Below are 13536 nucleotides of genomic sequence, written 5' to 3' on the forward strand. Positions count from 1 at the left end.
GCGCTGCCGCCCGGAAGGACACGGCGTTCGCCTGCCCCGTGACCGCGGTCCCGCCGGAGCCGCCTCACCCGGGCCGGTGGTGGAGCCGCCATGGCGGGGGACAGCCCCAGCGCCCTCCCGGTGCAGCTGGTGGAGCAGCCCAGGTGGGTGGGTCGCTTCCCGCCCTCGCCGCCGCTCATCCCGGGGCGGGTGGGCGGTCTGCGAGCGGCCGGGGGAGGTGGGAGGACGGGTGGGCAGGCCCGTCGTCATGCCTCGGGCTGAGGTGCGAGGGGGTGTGGAGTCGTAGCGTTGTGGTTTTCCCCTGGCACGACCAGAGACTTCTTGGCAAGGTCCCGCTTACTGGGACGCGCCGGGCTCCAGCCCCATCTCCCACACACAGCTCCCCGCAGCCCGGCCCGCCCTGACGCCCCTCGCAGGGTGCCGCTGGGGCAGCAGGAGGAATCATTCACTCATTCATTCATTGTTCCGCTTACATTTTTTCCCCCCCACAGTTTTCGGGGAATAGTGATTATTCTCTCGTCCTTTTTGCTGTAAAATCCCTGGAGCAGCGCTGGCCCGGCCCGTCTCCGGGGAGTGGCTGCGGCACGTGCCAGCGCCGGCTCCTTCCCCACGGAGCCGCGCTCGGGGTGTGGGAGCAGAACACACCCAAAAGAACCTTTTTTGCCTGCGTTAGCACCGCGGAGGGGTCACTTTTTAAAACGCCGGTTACTTGCATATGATTGCACCACAAATCCCACGGAAAGGACAAGTCCAGCATTTTCAGATTTGGAAGTGTGAAGTTGTGAGGAGTGCCTTTGCTTTAAGGCTTCTGACAATTTTCTTCTTGATGTAGGTGCTTAAAATGCAGTGTGCGTGTTGCAACATCAAGGCCAAAGCCTGTAAATAGCCTTTCATCAGGCCTGCTTGTAAAACCCACATTAAAAAAAGAGATCAATCAGCACTTAGATAAACATCCCCTCATGACTGCTTTGTTTGTTGTTAGTCTCTTGGTACCAACACTACTATAAAAATATCTGTGAAACAAAGCAGCATTCTAAATACTGACACAAAAAGGAATAAAGTTAACACCTAGAATTCTGCCAGCAGATTCCCCCATGGACTATAATATTATTAATGTGATCTAGAGAAGGGATTGAACAATGAAATGGCAGAAATTGCTTCTGCTAATTGGAAGAGTGATATACCAGTCCATACTAGAGGAGATCATAAGAAGGGGAAATTATAGACTTAATACAGCTCTATAACTGGGCACAAAGACAGAAATGTACTGAAAGTTCTGTTAGAAAAATATCACAACAAATCATATTTTGTAGCTTTCCATTTAAGAAATCATACAAAACATTTGAATATATGTAGTTGAACAGTAACACAGCCTTTACAAAGTACAAACTAAAGAATTGTGACATTTTCTAACATCTGCTTCTCACTGGAGTCTTCTTACTTCCACTTTGCATTAACTAGGCTTCCAGTTCTAGCTTTAGATTAAATGTGGAAACCTTATCAGGGTTCCTGTTACTGCATTTTTGTTAGTACACTATAATTTTTCTTTAAGGTAGTTTCAGAATGAATTACTGTCAAATTTCCTATGCTTCAGTAATATAATGGCTTCATCTGTTCTCAGCCATTGTTTTCCTACTGTTCTGCACGACACACTAAAGTATTCCAACTTTGCAAACATCAGGCAGAAGGTTGGTACCTTTACAGTTGCAGGAAATAAAGCAGTATGACAAAGTTTATTTGCATTGGACTTTCAGTAGCATATCAGACCCCTCTAAATGGAAAACCTAAAGTACTGTTGCTGGCATCCTGTGGAGTAAATACTGTCAAAAGTCACAGGGGTAATCTGAGGTTTGGAATTTTAGTTCTCTGTGTGTTTGTACAAAGATGGGGTAGTGTCAAATATGAAAATTGATGAAAATCAAGATCTAAGTAGTGTCTTGAATGTTTTGTGAAGAGCAGAAATAAGCTGCTTAGTGTCACTCCTGATGTAGCAAAGTCCACATACTTCAGGAAGATGAATTGAATTCACTTCAAGAAACATTGAAACTTCCTGTCTTTTATGCAAATATAGTTCTTTTAAATGTTTCTAACCTGCCTTTCAGATTGCAGAAACTGAAGGAGATGTTTATATCAAAGTTTGGATCAGCTCCCAAGTTTTATGCTCGTGCACCAGGACGAGTCAACTTAATAGGTAAAAGAGAAGAATTAACCTTACGTTATTTTACTTAATCTGCCATCATGGAAGTCTAGTAGTTTACAACATAGAATGAAGATAATGCCGGTCTTAATTTTATTTTTTTCAGAGAAGTTTCTTGTGATAAATGGAAAATCATATATAATTTAGTAGATTTTACTGTATCTTGTTATAAACAACTTTGTTATAAACAACTGTGCATGGATATCAGCTTTGGAAAAAAAAATTATAGACAGTAGTGATGGTTTTGAAAATTGGAGTCACTTGCTAGCTTATGGTTTTTTTAAAGGCTTTGGAAATCTAAGTTAGTTAATGAACCAGCACATCCAGAAAATAAATGAGTAAATTTTTTTCTCTTCTATTGTGATTAAAGTTACCAAGTATGACCAGGCACACAGCAATGTGTATGATAAAGCATGAAATGATTCTACCATCATCTCTTCTTTACTCTTCCATAGATATGTGTCCACAGAACTTAAAACAGTGGGTGTGATTCACTGGCAGACTGGAGAGTCACAATTATTTTGTGTTTAGGACTTGTATTTCTGTAGCAGCCTTATTTTTGAGATTTCTCTATCCATGTAAGGATTGTGTTCTCCCTGGAGCTGAGCTTCTTGCATATGTTCATAAAATAATCCTACACATTTGAAGATGTTGTAAGGAAAAGGACCCTGAAAAACAGAGCTGTAAAAGTCAATTAGCCTATTGTGCAGTTAATGTTAATTTTTATCTCAGTGTTGTGTGAACATCTCGTATAGACTAAATAGCATATGGTAACTGGGAATTATTCCCAAGGGAGAGGATATTTACTACACACATTTTCTATTTGATTGTTTCTCTGTATGTTGTATGCAGCTGTATTAATGGCTATTTAAATATAATTATTCTTGGAAAAAGTCCAGAAATTGTATGTACATGACAGTTCTCATTGTTGGACAGTAATCTACATGGTGGGATTTAAAATTTTTTTGTAAGCCAGTGTGAAAACATGGACATTTATAAGCAGGTGCAATAGATAAAAATCACTAAAGAAAGAAAGAAAGGAGTTTAGTGAAGTAATATGGAGGAAATGTACCGCAGACTTTAAGTAATAGGAGTTGAAACTACACCAAGAAATTGTCTCACCCAGTAAACAACAGTGAACCCCCATAGAAGCCCTGTTACAGCTATTCTAGAAAGAATTATTGCAAAGTATTTTCTTCTTTGGTTTCTTTGGTAGGAGAACACATAGACTACTGTGGTTATGCTGTGCTCCCGATGGCCATAGAACAAGATATCCTGATTGCAGTAGAACCTGTACAAACTCAAGTTGTGCAACTGGCAAATACCAATTCTTCGTACTTGTACGTAATTACTTTGTTTATTCACTAATTTTTATGAACCTCTTCATGCAATTGCAATACAGTTTACCTTTTTAGAGATCTGACAAACTTCCATTGCCATACAGAGTCCAACAGTGTAAAACAATTTATATCAGCAGATGGAATCCCACAAACTGACTCCATGCTGTGTGTATCAGTTTAGAGCAATAGCTTTGCAGTTGTTACCTTCCACCTGTTTTTTCATATTACTCTTGTAAGGCCTCTGATTTTTCAATCCTTCTGAAAGTGCAATTCTGTCTTCCCTTCTTTGAGCTCAATCCCCATAATTGGCAGCAGCTCAGTTTCTCCCAGGGAAGGGAGTGAAATGTTTTGTAATCGATTACTGCATAGGTAGGGTAACACTCCCCTGCTCTGGAGAACCAGGGGCTGTGTTTTCACAACACAACAGCTTTAGCAACAATCCTGGCTCAAAAAAATCTGTACTCCCTCACTTCCACTTCCTCCACAGCTGTTGTTCGCAGAATTATAGACCAATTTAGGTTGGAATGGACCTTTGAAGATCCCTTGTAAATGTCTTGTTGGCCTTCTGCTGAACTCCCTGCCAATGTCTTTCATGTATTGGGAAACCCTAAAACTGGATGCAGTATTCCAACTATGGTCTCACAAATGCTGAACATAGGGAAATAATCCTGCCACTCTTTTCAACTTCAGCCACGTTTTTCTGCCTCTTTGTAACAGGCTGATATTTGTGTAGTTGCTTGGCAGTTCAGATCAGGTCACTCAGCCACATGAGCTTTTGTGGACATTTTGCAAAAATCAGAATCAGCAAAAGCTTACTTTAAGCTATTTTTATTGAGCCATTGGTTTAATTGGTAAATTAGTCCCTGAAAGCACAGTGTGTGGCAGCACAGGGACAGGAACATACTGTCAAAAGTGGAAAATACTTGAGTACATATTCCTGCTTAAAGCTCAGTTTGTTAGAAACACATGTTCTGAGCTGCTGCCTGTGACTAAGACAGTTGAAAGGAATTTGTACTTCCATGCTAAGTGTAAACACTCAGAGATTTTTCACTTTGTAGAGTATGTTTTCACATTATAGCTGGGCTGGATTAGGAGTCTGCCACTGTCAAAAGCCGATAGCTTGGCTTATTTTACCCCTAGTACCTGCTTTTCTCCCTGTACCTGCTTCTGAGATCAGTTCAGCCTCTGCCTTTTAGCAGGTGCAGAATACTTGTTTGATCTTAAGGTAGAGTGCACTATTCTCCCATTTTTTGCTTGGTTAATTTTCTGTCATTTTAGTGAATTGCCATGCACTCAGCACTAAAGCTGACTTGGGGTAAACAGTGGGAACAAGCAGCGGTGAATGGGGAAAGGAAATGAGAGATGTGCGTGGGACCTTTCCCTTTATTCAACAGCAGCCTCCCACCAGGGCCTAAGCTGTATTGCAAAACCATTTTGCAAGAGGCAATAGCTTCAGAATTATAAAAGTTTTGATTAGGAGAAGTTGTTATAATGGACACTAAATAAAGCAGTAATAAAAAGGTAAACATCTTCACTTGGTCTTCAAGCTTTGCTGCATTATACTGCAATTGAAATGGCCTTCTCAGGACAGTTCTACCAAATCTAGAATTATAGCCTTTGAATTTAAATTGCACACACAGTCACTATATTTTTACATCTGCCCTGGTTTCAGTTTGAAATCATATGCTTTAAGCCATAAACCAAGAAGAGGTCTCAGAATACAGCATTAAACATCCTGGTTTTGTTGAGACACTGTTGCTTAAAAACAAAGCTAAAACATGCCCATAATTTCATAACAAAGAAATATTTTTCAACACTTTGAATGTTACACCACATAACAAAACTGATGACAGTATGTCTTTTTTTCCCAGCCTGTTACCCTGGTAGATTTATGCCTGTGGCGAATGCATATATATAGGCCTTTAGTGAACAAGGACTAACCAGAATCCTCTGTACAATCACTATTTCCTATTTCATTCTTGTTTTGTGAACTGGTAAACTGTGGAACAGTACTGTAGCACTCCTCCACCCTGATTGTTCATGTTAACTTTTAGTAGAAATAGGACAGAGAACAGGTTGCTAGAAAAACCACCTATTTGTTTTTCATCATAAATTATCTCAACTGATCTGATGCCTTTTATGTTATTGGGACTAAAAAGGTATTCAAAACTTACATTCTTTTGAAGTTCCTGATACCTCACCTTCACAAAACATCTTTGTAATTGAGAAGTACGTGTAGAGAGAATCTCTGACATTATACTTCTCAAAATGCCTTCAGAAGTACCAGAGGACGGTAATGACCAAACAGTTTCCATCTCATGGCAGAACCTGAAAGTTTTGTTTGTTTGTTTTTAAATCAGGGTATTTGTACAGAGGACTCAAACAATTAAACTAACAGATTGACAAGACAATAAGGTTCTGTGAGAAAGAGCCAAATTGGTCCCCCAAAAATAAGGATTATTTACTATACAAGCAGTAAAAACCACCTCAGTCACAATACTTAAAAATCCCATCTCTTGTAATTATACAGAAAAATTGAAATGCTTATGTCTGGTTATGGAGAAGTGGCATTCTTTCCCAAGCATTCTTTAAAACAGGCTGGAACAGACAATATCAGAGTATTTTTATTTCATGGGTATGTTTTTCCCAATCTTTTATTTTGTTATAAAGTTCTTATATTGAACTGCCTACTTTTCCATAGATGGTTCAAAGGCAAGCCTGAAGATTTACTGATATAAGATAAAGCTTGGGTATTTAAAAACTGAATGTGATAACAAAAAATAGACTTAAAGATTCTGGGGATCTTTACAGTCCCACATTCTGTGTTTGTGTGAATTATGTCCATATGAAACCTGCCAAAATCAAAGCCATTTTTTTCTTCCATTTTCTATGTGAGAAGATTGCAAGAAAAGAGCAAAATGTATTTTAAGAAGTCATTATTTTCATTTATCTTGAGAACCAGCAAATATAGTCATAATACATGTCTTCTTCTTCATTTAAATTTTACTGAGAGGATAAAAAGAATTGTGAAGATAAAATATTTTAGAACTCTTCTTTGAGACAAAGAGGACTTAAGATTCCTTTTCTGTTAATCACTTCTACACATTGCTTTCCACCAACCTTGGTTTTTACAACAATAATTTAGGATTATTGTAGGAAACAAGCATAAATGAAGAGAATTTTTAAATCTTCATTGTGTTTGACAAGTATCTTCTATTTTACAAATACTTCAGGGGTTTTTTATTTTATTCAAAAACCATAAGCAAGTCGATGTTTTATTCTCTTGGAGATTATTCTAAATACACATGAATCTCAAGCTGGAAGAATTTACAGCCATTCTCAAACTTTCCTTGTACTCCAGTCTCAGTACTCCCTTTCATATCTTTTGTGTTCCTCTACAAAACCTAGTAATTTGTGACCCTAGCTTTGTGCAATTCTTTGCTGCTGCATTGTTGATAAAACCCTGTATGTGGCACTAAGATAGCAGCTTACATGTTAAACTGTACACCAATCTGATGGCTTTGCACTGTAATTAAGGTTGAAATTGAATGTATAACTGGCAAAATGGGAATTCTGAGTTGATACTCAAGGTGAAAGATCTGTCATGTGCCACTGAGCTAGGACTAGGTTGTAGGCTGGAAGTACGAGTGGAATACCCCACTACCATGGGGCAAGCAATGGACCAGATGAATTGTGAGGCCACTTAAACACTGGTTGTTGCTTTGGGAGTTGCATGACACAGGAATTGCAGCCTTCAGGTGCACCAGAATAAAGTGAGCTTTTTAGACATTGTCTGAAGACAATTATATCATAGTAAAGATGCTTTATATTTGTATAACCTTTTCTCCATAGGTAACAGAATAACTGACAGAAACATCTTTTCACTGGTATCCATTACAGGTATTAATTAGTGATGTCCTTTTGGACAAAAATAAACCCAGAAAATCAATAATCTATGTAGTTTACTGGGACCAGTGTAAGAAGGAAAAAATCCATCCTCTTAAGAGTTGCACACCGTCCCTTTGAAGTATTATTTCTTGAAACTGGTTTTACTCCTGTTAAATATTTCCAGGAATTCATCTGCCTCTGTTCATATTCTTTAGCAGACCTTGCTTTGTAAAGCACATTTTAGTCTTCAACTTTTGAATATTTTTTTGTTAGATTTCTTGACATTCTCTGGGCCTTTGCTGTTTCTTTGTTGGCACCTGCTGATAAAGTTACTGGGTGTTCAAGGTACAGGCAGCCAAACAAGCTGCATGCACTGGGAACTGATGCACTTCTCTGAGGCCTCTGCGTGTCACTCCATGCCCATTTGGACAGCACCTATCTGTTCTTTGGGAACATTCAAGATCACTATTTTTATTATTTTGAAAGGAAGATGGAATAGGAATTATCCTGGAGGAAGCATATAAAATATTTAAACTAAATAATTTTATCTTGTAACATACATAATTCTGCAGCATTAGGCCTGTTTTAGTGAAGTGCCATTCAGAGCAAAGATGCAGATGAAATCCTGAGCAGGAATTACCAGAGAGCCTGAAGTTTATCTGTCTCTAGTCAAGGTTTGACAGATGTGTTTATTTAGATTTTCACTTCTGTGAAATCATGATAGCATACACATACATGATAGAAGGCATGCTACCTTAATTGAGGATGTCAAAGGCAGCTTAATTTCTGGATTTATTTAATATATATTATTTATACTTAATCAAGAATTCTTATGCTTTCATCTAAAATAACCATATAGAAATGATTAATAAAGAAGATATGTAAAAAGATCAAACAAAAAACCAACCCATGAACGTTGCACTGAAAACCAACAAACCGGTTTTGTCCATTCAGTAGGTGGCAGTAACAAGCCACGTTTTTTCAAACTTAATTTAATACAAATTAAAGCCTCAAGGTTTTTCTGTTTTTGCAGGGATTTCACTACTAGTGTTAATAACATTCAGATTAACAAAACCAAACCTCAGTGGCATAACTATTTCCTGTGTGGACTGAAGGGCATTCAGGTAAGCCAAATCCATTTAACTTACGAAATTAATGTAGAAGTAAAATAGAACAAGAATACCTATTTACCCTCAAAATGTTCCCCTGCATTCTATAGCTTTTTTTATACACACAGTTAAGTATTTTAATGTTAAAACTTGGAAGAGGAGGTATGAGTGGGTTTGCTTTAAAATATTTCCAGAGCACTATTTTCATCTCTATAAAACAAATTACAATAGCAAATAATTACTTAGGAAAATCATGATCGAACATTATCAGAATGACATTTCTGCATTTTGAAGTCAAAAGGAATGCTTTCCAATGGAATTATCTAATTAAAATTTGCTTTGATAAAGGTTTGGAGGCTTGTCTTTCAGGACATAAAGAACATATCTTAGTCCTTTTCTTTCTATGGAAACATTTAAAAACATGAACTTCCATTAATGCTGAAAACCTATAATTTGTGCACAACAGCTGAGTGAAGCTGACTCACGCAGTAGGCAACAGAAAATGTAAAAGCCAAGTAAACAGCATACAGAATAAATAATCCATTAAGAACCATTACTCATCCTGGTTTCCAGTGTTTGGAATTTGAATGGGATTTTCAGAATGTCCTCAGTTAAAAGTGCAGCTATGCAGGAAAGGGCACACTTATGGTAAAGGCAGGAGCATGAACACACAGACATTTTCTTGCCTGCCCACTCGAGCTTTATCTCCCTTGGGAGCTCCCCTGTCTCCAGACTGACCTGAAGACCCAGCTGTTGTGAAAGCAAGTGCTGGTCATCAGTGCTGCCCTGGGAGGCAGCCTCAACTCACCATCGAGGCTCCTGGAAATCTCACCTGCTGTTTGCAGCTGAGTCACAGAATTCACAGAATTCATGGTCCTTTGAGGGGGAAAAAAAAAAAGAAGGTGACTTCTTCGATGTCAATCCAGTGATATTTCTGGAGGGGCAGATGTGACGGCAGGTCAGGAACAGGTCGCCACAGCCACCCAAATTATGGGTAAATGTGCTGTTTAAAGCACATGAAGTTTACCTCAGGATAGGCCATCTAGGTCACCCCACAGGATGATCCAACAGATAAGGATTGCAGACAACCAGAAACCCTACCTCAGACCTGCCACTGGAGTCTTCAAAATACAATATTCAGAGCAATCAGTGCCACAAATCACTTTATTACAATTCAAGGGTCCTAAACAGCCCCCTGCTCCTGTGTATAGACCCTGATAAATTACTTATGCGTGCAGCAACATGAGTATTTCCAATTTTGCGTTGCTCAGTAACACAAGCATTTAAATTGCATTGACTGTAGAGATATAGATTAGTTTTCTTCACAATATATTCTTTCTTATATTAAGGCTAGCATGACCAATTGACTTTATTTATTTTGCAGTCTGCTACTGAGATTTGTTTCCTAAGGACAAGCTTTCATACTTGAAGGTTAATTTGCAAAGCAGGTTTGCAGACTCTAGTGCTGGCAGAAAATAAGCATAAATGTTACAGACTTAAGAAACTCTGAAATACAAGTACTCAGGGGGTCCAGTGGGATAGTCTGTTTGTATTAAGTTGAATGTGCTGTCCTTTTGGGACAGAACTGTTGCAGAACTTGGCAAAGTCCATTTTCGTTTTTGAAACTGAAGTACGTTTTCTATTTAAACATCGCGTGATAAGTCTGCAAACCTGATTCACATTCAAGACAATCCAGAAACTGTGGATCAGTTTCTGGTTACTCAAGCATTTTCTGTTTATGAACAAGCCTGTCTAGTGTTCGTCATGAAGGGGCATGGGCAGCAATAGTATTCTAGATATTCATTTCCTTTATTTGTAAAACAGGAAATTCAAAATATAATTTGAAGTGATGGTTGAAGACTTTAAAGGAGGCTCTTTGTGTTTGCTGATCTCTACCATTGGTATTTATGGTTAAAGTTGTTCCAATAGTAGAAATCTTCTGAAGGTGGACATTTCTTTATGAAAATACTGCTATTTTTTTCTGATTATTGACACTGTAACATAGTTTATTGACATATAAATTGCATCAGAAGTTAGCTATTCATATACCCCCCCATACATTAGATGATTTTTTAATAAGTACTGCATGTTTGCTTCAAACTTAACAGCAGAGAGAAATTTGTATAAAAGGGATTATAAATAAAAAAGACAAAGTAACTTAAGAATAACTAAAAAGAATATGTACATGAGGATTTATGACTTCTGGATTAAATGTATTACCTGCGATATCTACCATGTATGTTAGAGTATTTTAAACTTCATTCAAAAAATAGCATGCCAGAGACCATCCCCACTGGTAGGTGTGTCTTTGTGACCCTAAAGCACAGAGTTCTTCAAGTACCATTGTGGTTTCCCAGTGTCAGTGCTGTGGGTGCTTCAGGACACGATTATCTGGCTTTGAAAACAGCTGAATGGCTACTGGTTCCCCCTCAGTGTCATGTGGCTCCCTAATAGCACGTGCCAGTGCTGGAAGCGAAGCATAAAGTGGACCTTGAGCTCTTGGTGGTGCCTGAAATGAAGAGCTGTGGAGAACAGGACAAAAGTAGGGTAGGAAATGATTGGTAACTTCGCGCTGTCACCACGGCAGCTCGAAGCAGAACCAGTTGCTGCAAAACCCACCCACGAAGCTTGGTAAATTCTTGGGCGTGCAGCCCATACTGAGTTCTGCTCGGGGTAGTTCTATGTTTGTGTACAGGAATTGCAGGCATACCTTTGGCTGAAGCCTTACCATTGGCTTTGTTCTTAAGGAACAGAATGAAAAATTTGCTTTTGCTTTATTTTGGAGATACCAGAAGCAGGTCCTTGGTTCCAGCAACTCAGCAGAAGGATTCTCTTTCTAAGTATCAGATAATTGCAAGCCTGAGCCTGTCTGTACTTGAAACTGAGATTGTTTATTTTTTCATTGTTAGGAACATTTTGGTCTTAATAACCCAACTGGAATGAATTGTCTGCTAGATGGAACCATCCCTCCAAGTTCTGGTCTCTCTAGCTCCAGTGCTTTGGTGTGCTGTGCAGGACTCGTGACACTCAGAGCTAATGGAAAAACCCTCTCTAAGGTAATTTACTGTAAAACACGGGAGTGTCAGCAGTAAAATTCTACTTAAAATTAAATATTGTTAATGCCTGTAAATGTTAAAAACACGATACAATTGTTTTTGCAAAGAGTTGTTGGATATAAACTTAAGATATTGCACAATTGAGCAAACATCTTTGGCCAAATTTTGGCAGGATTTGAATTTGGCAAGAAAACAGGCTTACATTAAAGCTGAAAAAAGGAGCATTATTGTAAGCCTGTATTTTGGCCAACCATCAGGTCCATGCCTGGACCAGATGTGCTATCTGCAGGCCAGGACTGAGGATATATGTGCTGAAGCATGTGGACCACACCCCCGAGGCCTTTACTCTCTCCCTGAATGACTTTTCATGGCTTTAACAGCAGAGCATCTGTTGGAGGCCTGTGGAACAATTTCTTGATAAATTATATAATCGGCATAAAGAGAGGTAAAATTCTTCCATCTGACTCTCCTTATTCTCTTCACAGTTTTTTTGGAATGAATATATTTACAATCCAAAATGTATTCCTCACTTTTAAACAAACATTAGTCTAAAAGCAAACCCCAAGTATGTGAACTATTAGCAGTACAACTGTTAGTACTGTTTGGCTTGTGTAATACAGATTTCTGGAGGAGTCATGGTCCTTGAAGGTGCCATATGGGAATGAAGTTCTCTCCATTAAAAATGCCTGGTTAAGTGAAACTAGGATCTTAAATTAGAACATTGTCCAGAAGAGAACAGATCTAAATGGGACTGTTACACATATTTGTGCCTATTGTCTAAGACAGACATTCCCAAATTGTGGTACAAAGCCAACTGAAAGTGGCATGTGATGATGGCAGCTGTTAACTCTGCTTGTAACAAGCACTTCTCTGAGCCATGAGGTGAACAGATCCACACAGAAGGTTTTTGCTGATCTGTTGAGATTTACTTCTCTATGTAGCTGCAGTTGTAGGAATCCTCTCAGCAGTGAGTGCACCACCCCCCATTGCCCAGCTCCCAGGGCTGGCTTCAGGAGTCAGGCAGGATTCAGGCAGAAAGAAGCAGGGTTGGTCAGGCAGGGAAGCTTTTTATGCAAGAGGATGTGGCTGCAGTTGCTGTCACCCTGACTTGTGTTGGTGTGTGATCAAAAGGTCAGTAAGGGATTGGACATCACAGCAGAGGGTCTGGTTTGTGAGGTGAGACACGTAGAGCAGTGGTAGATGGAAACATGGAATTGAGGATCCTTCTGGGATGAATGAGACTTTGCAGTTAAAGGGTTGGAGGTGACAGAATGTGTACCTGGCCTGGCAAGAAGCTTCTGGTTTTGCATTGATGGTCCTACCGTGTGTCAGCACCGTCTCTGATGGTGGTCACCTCAAGAGCTGAGCTTGGGAACTACTGATCAAAATCACTGGAGTGCACATGTTCAGAAATTGGGTATCTATCTGCACAATCCATAAAACTGACAGAGGTCAGAAAGCCCAGATTTTACTAGGTATTAAAAATCTGTATCTGGAAAACCAGAAGCCAGGTTTTCATTATTGCAGTACTGCACAGTGTTCTTCAGAGAATAAATGATACTGTGTGTGTCTTGAGCTGAATTTACACGTGGCTTGGGAGTACAGGCCAGCATTATGCCAGACTTGTAAAGAAAGGTGCAAAACTCCTTCTCTCATTTTCATAGGAAATTATGGAAGAACAGAAGGAAGACAGAGACTCCACAGAATGTCTTTCCTTCTCCTCATGTGTCAGTTCAATCCTCTCCTTGCTAGTTGAAAAATGTGCTGAAAGTTAAGCTTGTGTCTGAAATACAGTTGGACAAACACAAGAGACACAATTGCACATTTTTGTCAGGAAACCCTGCTGTCAGCAGCCAAATATTTTGCACTTGTGATGAAAAATGAGCAATTAATGTACAGATGAGAATTCTCCATAGCCAACATAGGAGCAGTTAAGAACATATCCA

The 13536-nt window shown here is 39.3% G+C and overlaps 1 protein-coding gene and 1 long non-coding RNA gene across 2 annotated transcripts in view; one reads left to right on the forward strand and one right to left on the reverse strand.

The window, feature by feature from the left end:
- Positions 1-13536, forward strand: part of GALK2 (galactokinase 2) — a 46900-nt gene continuing 33364 nt past the window's right edge. The window contains exons 1-5 of the mRNA XM_069026352.1: positions 1-143; positions 2103-2191; positions 3414-3537; positions 8459-8549; positions 11444-11590. Coding sequence (XP_068882453.1) covers positions 91-143; positions 2103-2191; positions 3414-3537; positions 8459-8549; positions 11444-11590 — 504 coding nt within the window. The 5' untranslated portion in view covers positions 1-90. The remainder of the gene's footprint in view (positions 144-2102; positions 2192-3413; positions 3538-8458; positions 8550-11443; positions 11591-13536) is intronic.
- Positions 9741-13536, reverse strand: part of LOC138116723 (uncharacterized) — an 80559-nt gene continuing 76763 nt past the window's right edge. Inside the window, exon 4 of the long non-coding RNA XR_011154312.1 lies at positions 9741-11056. This is a non-coding gene — a long non-coding RNA (uncharacterized lncRNA). The remainder of the gene's footprint in view (positions 11057-13536) is intronic.

Source organism: Aphelocoma coerulescens, chromosome 10 (genome assembly GCF_041296385.1).
Source record: "Aphelocoma coerulescens isolate FSJ_1873_10779 chromosome 10, UR_Acoe_1.0, whole genome shotgun sequence".
In the NCBI taxonomy this organism is placed as follows: Eukaryota; Metazoa; Chordata; class Aves; order Passeriformes; family Corvidae; genus Aphelocoma; species Aphelocoma coerulescens.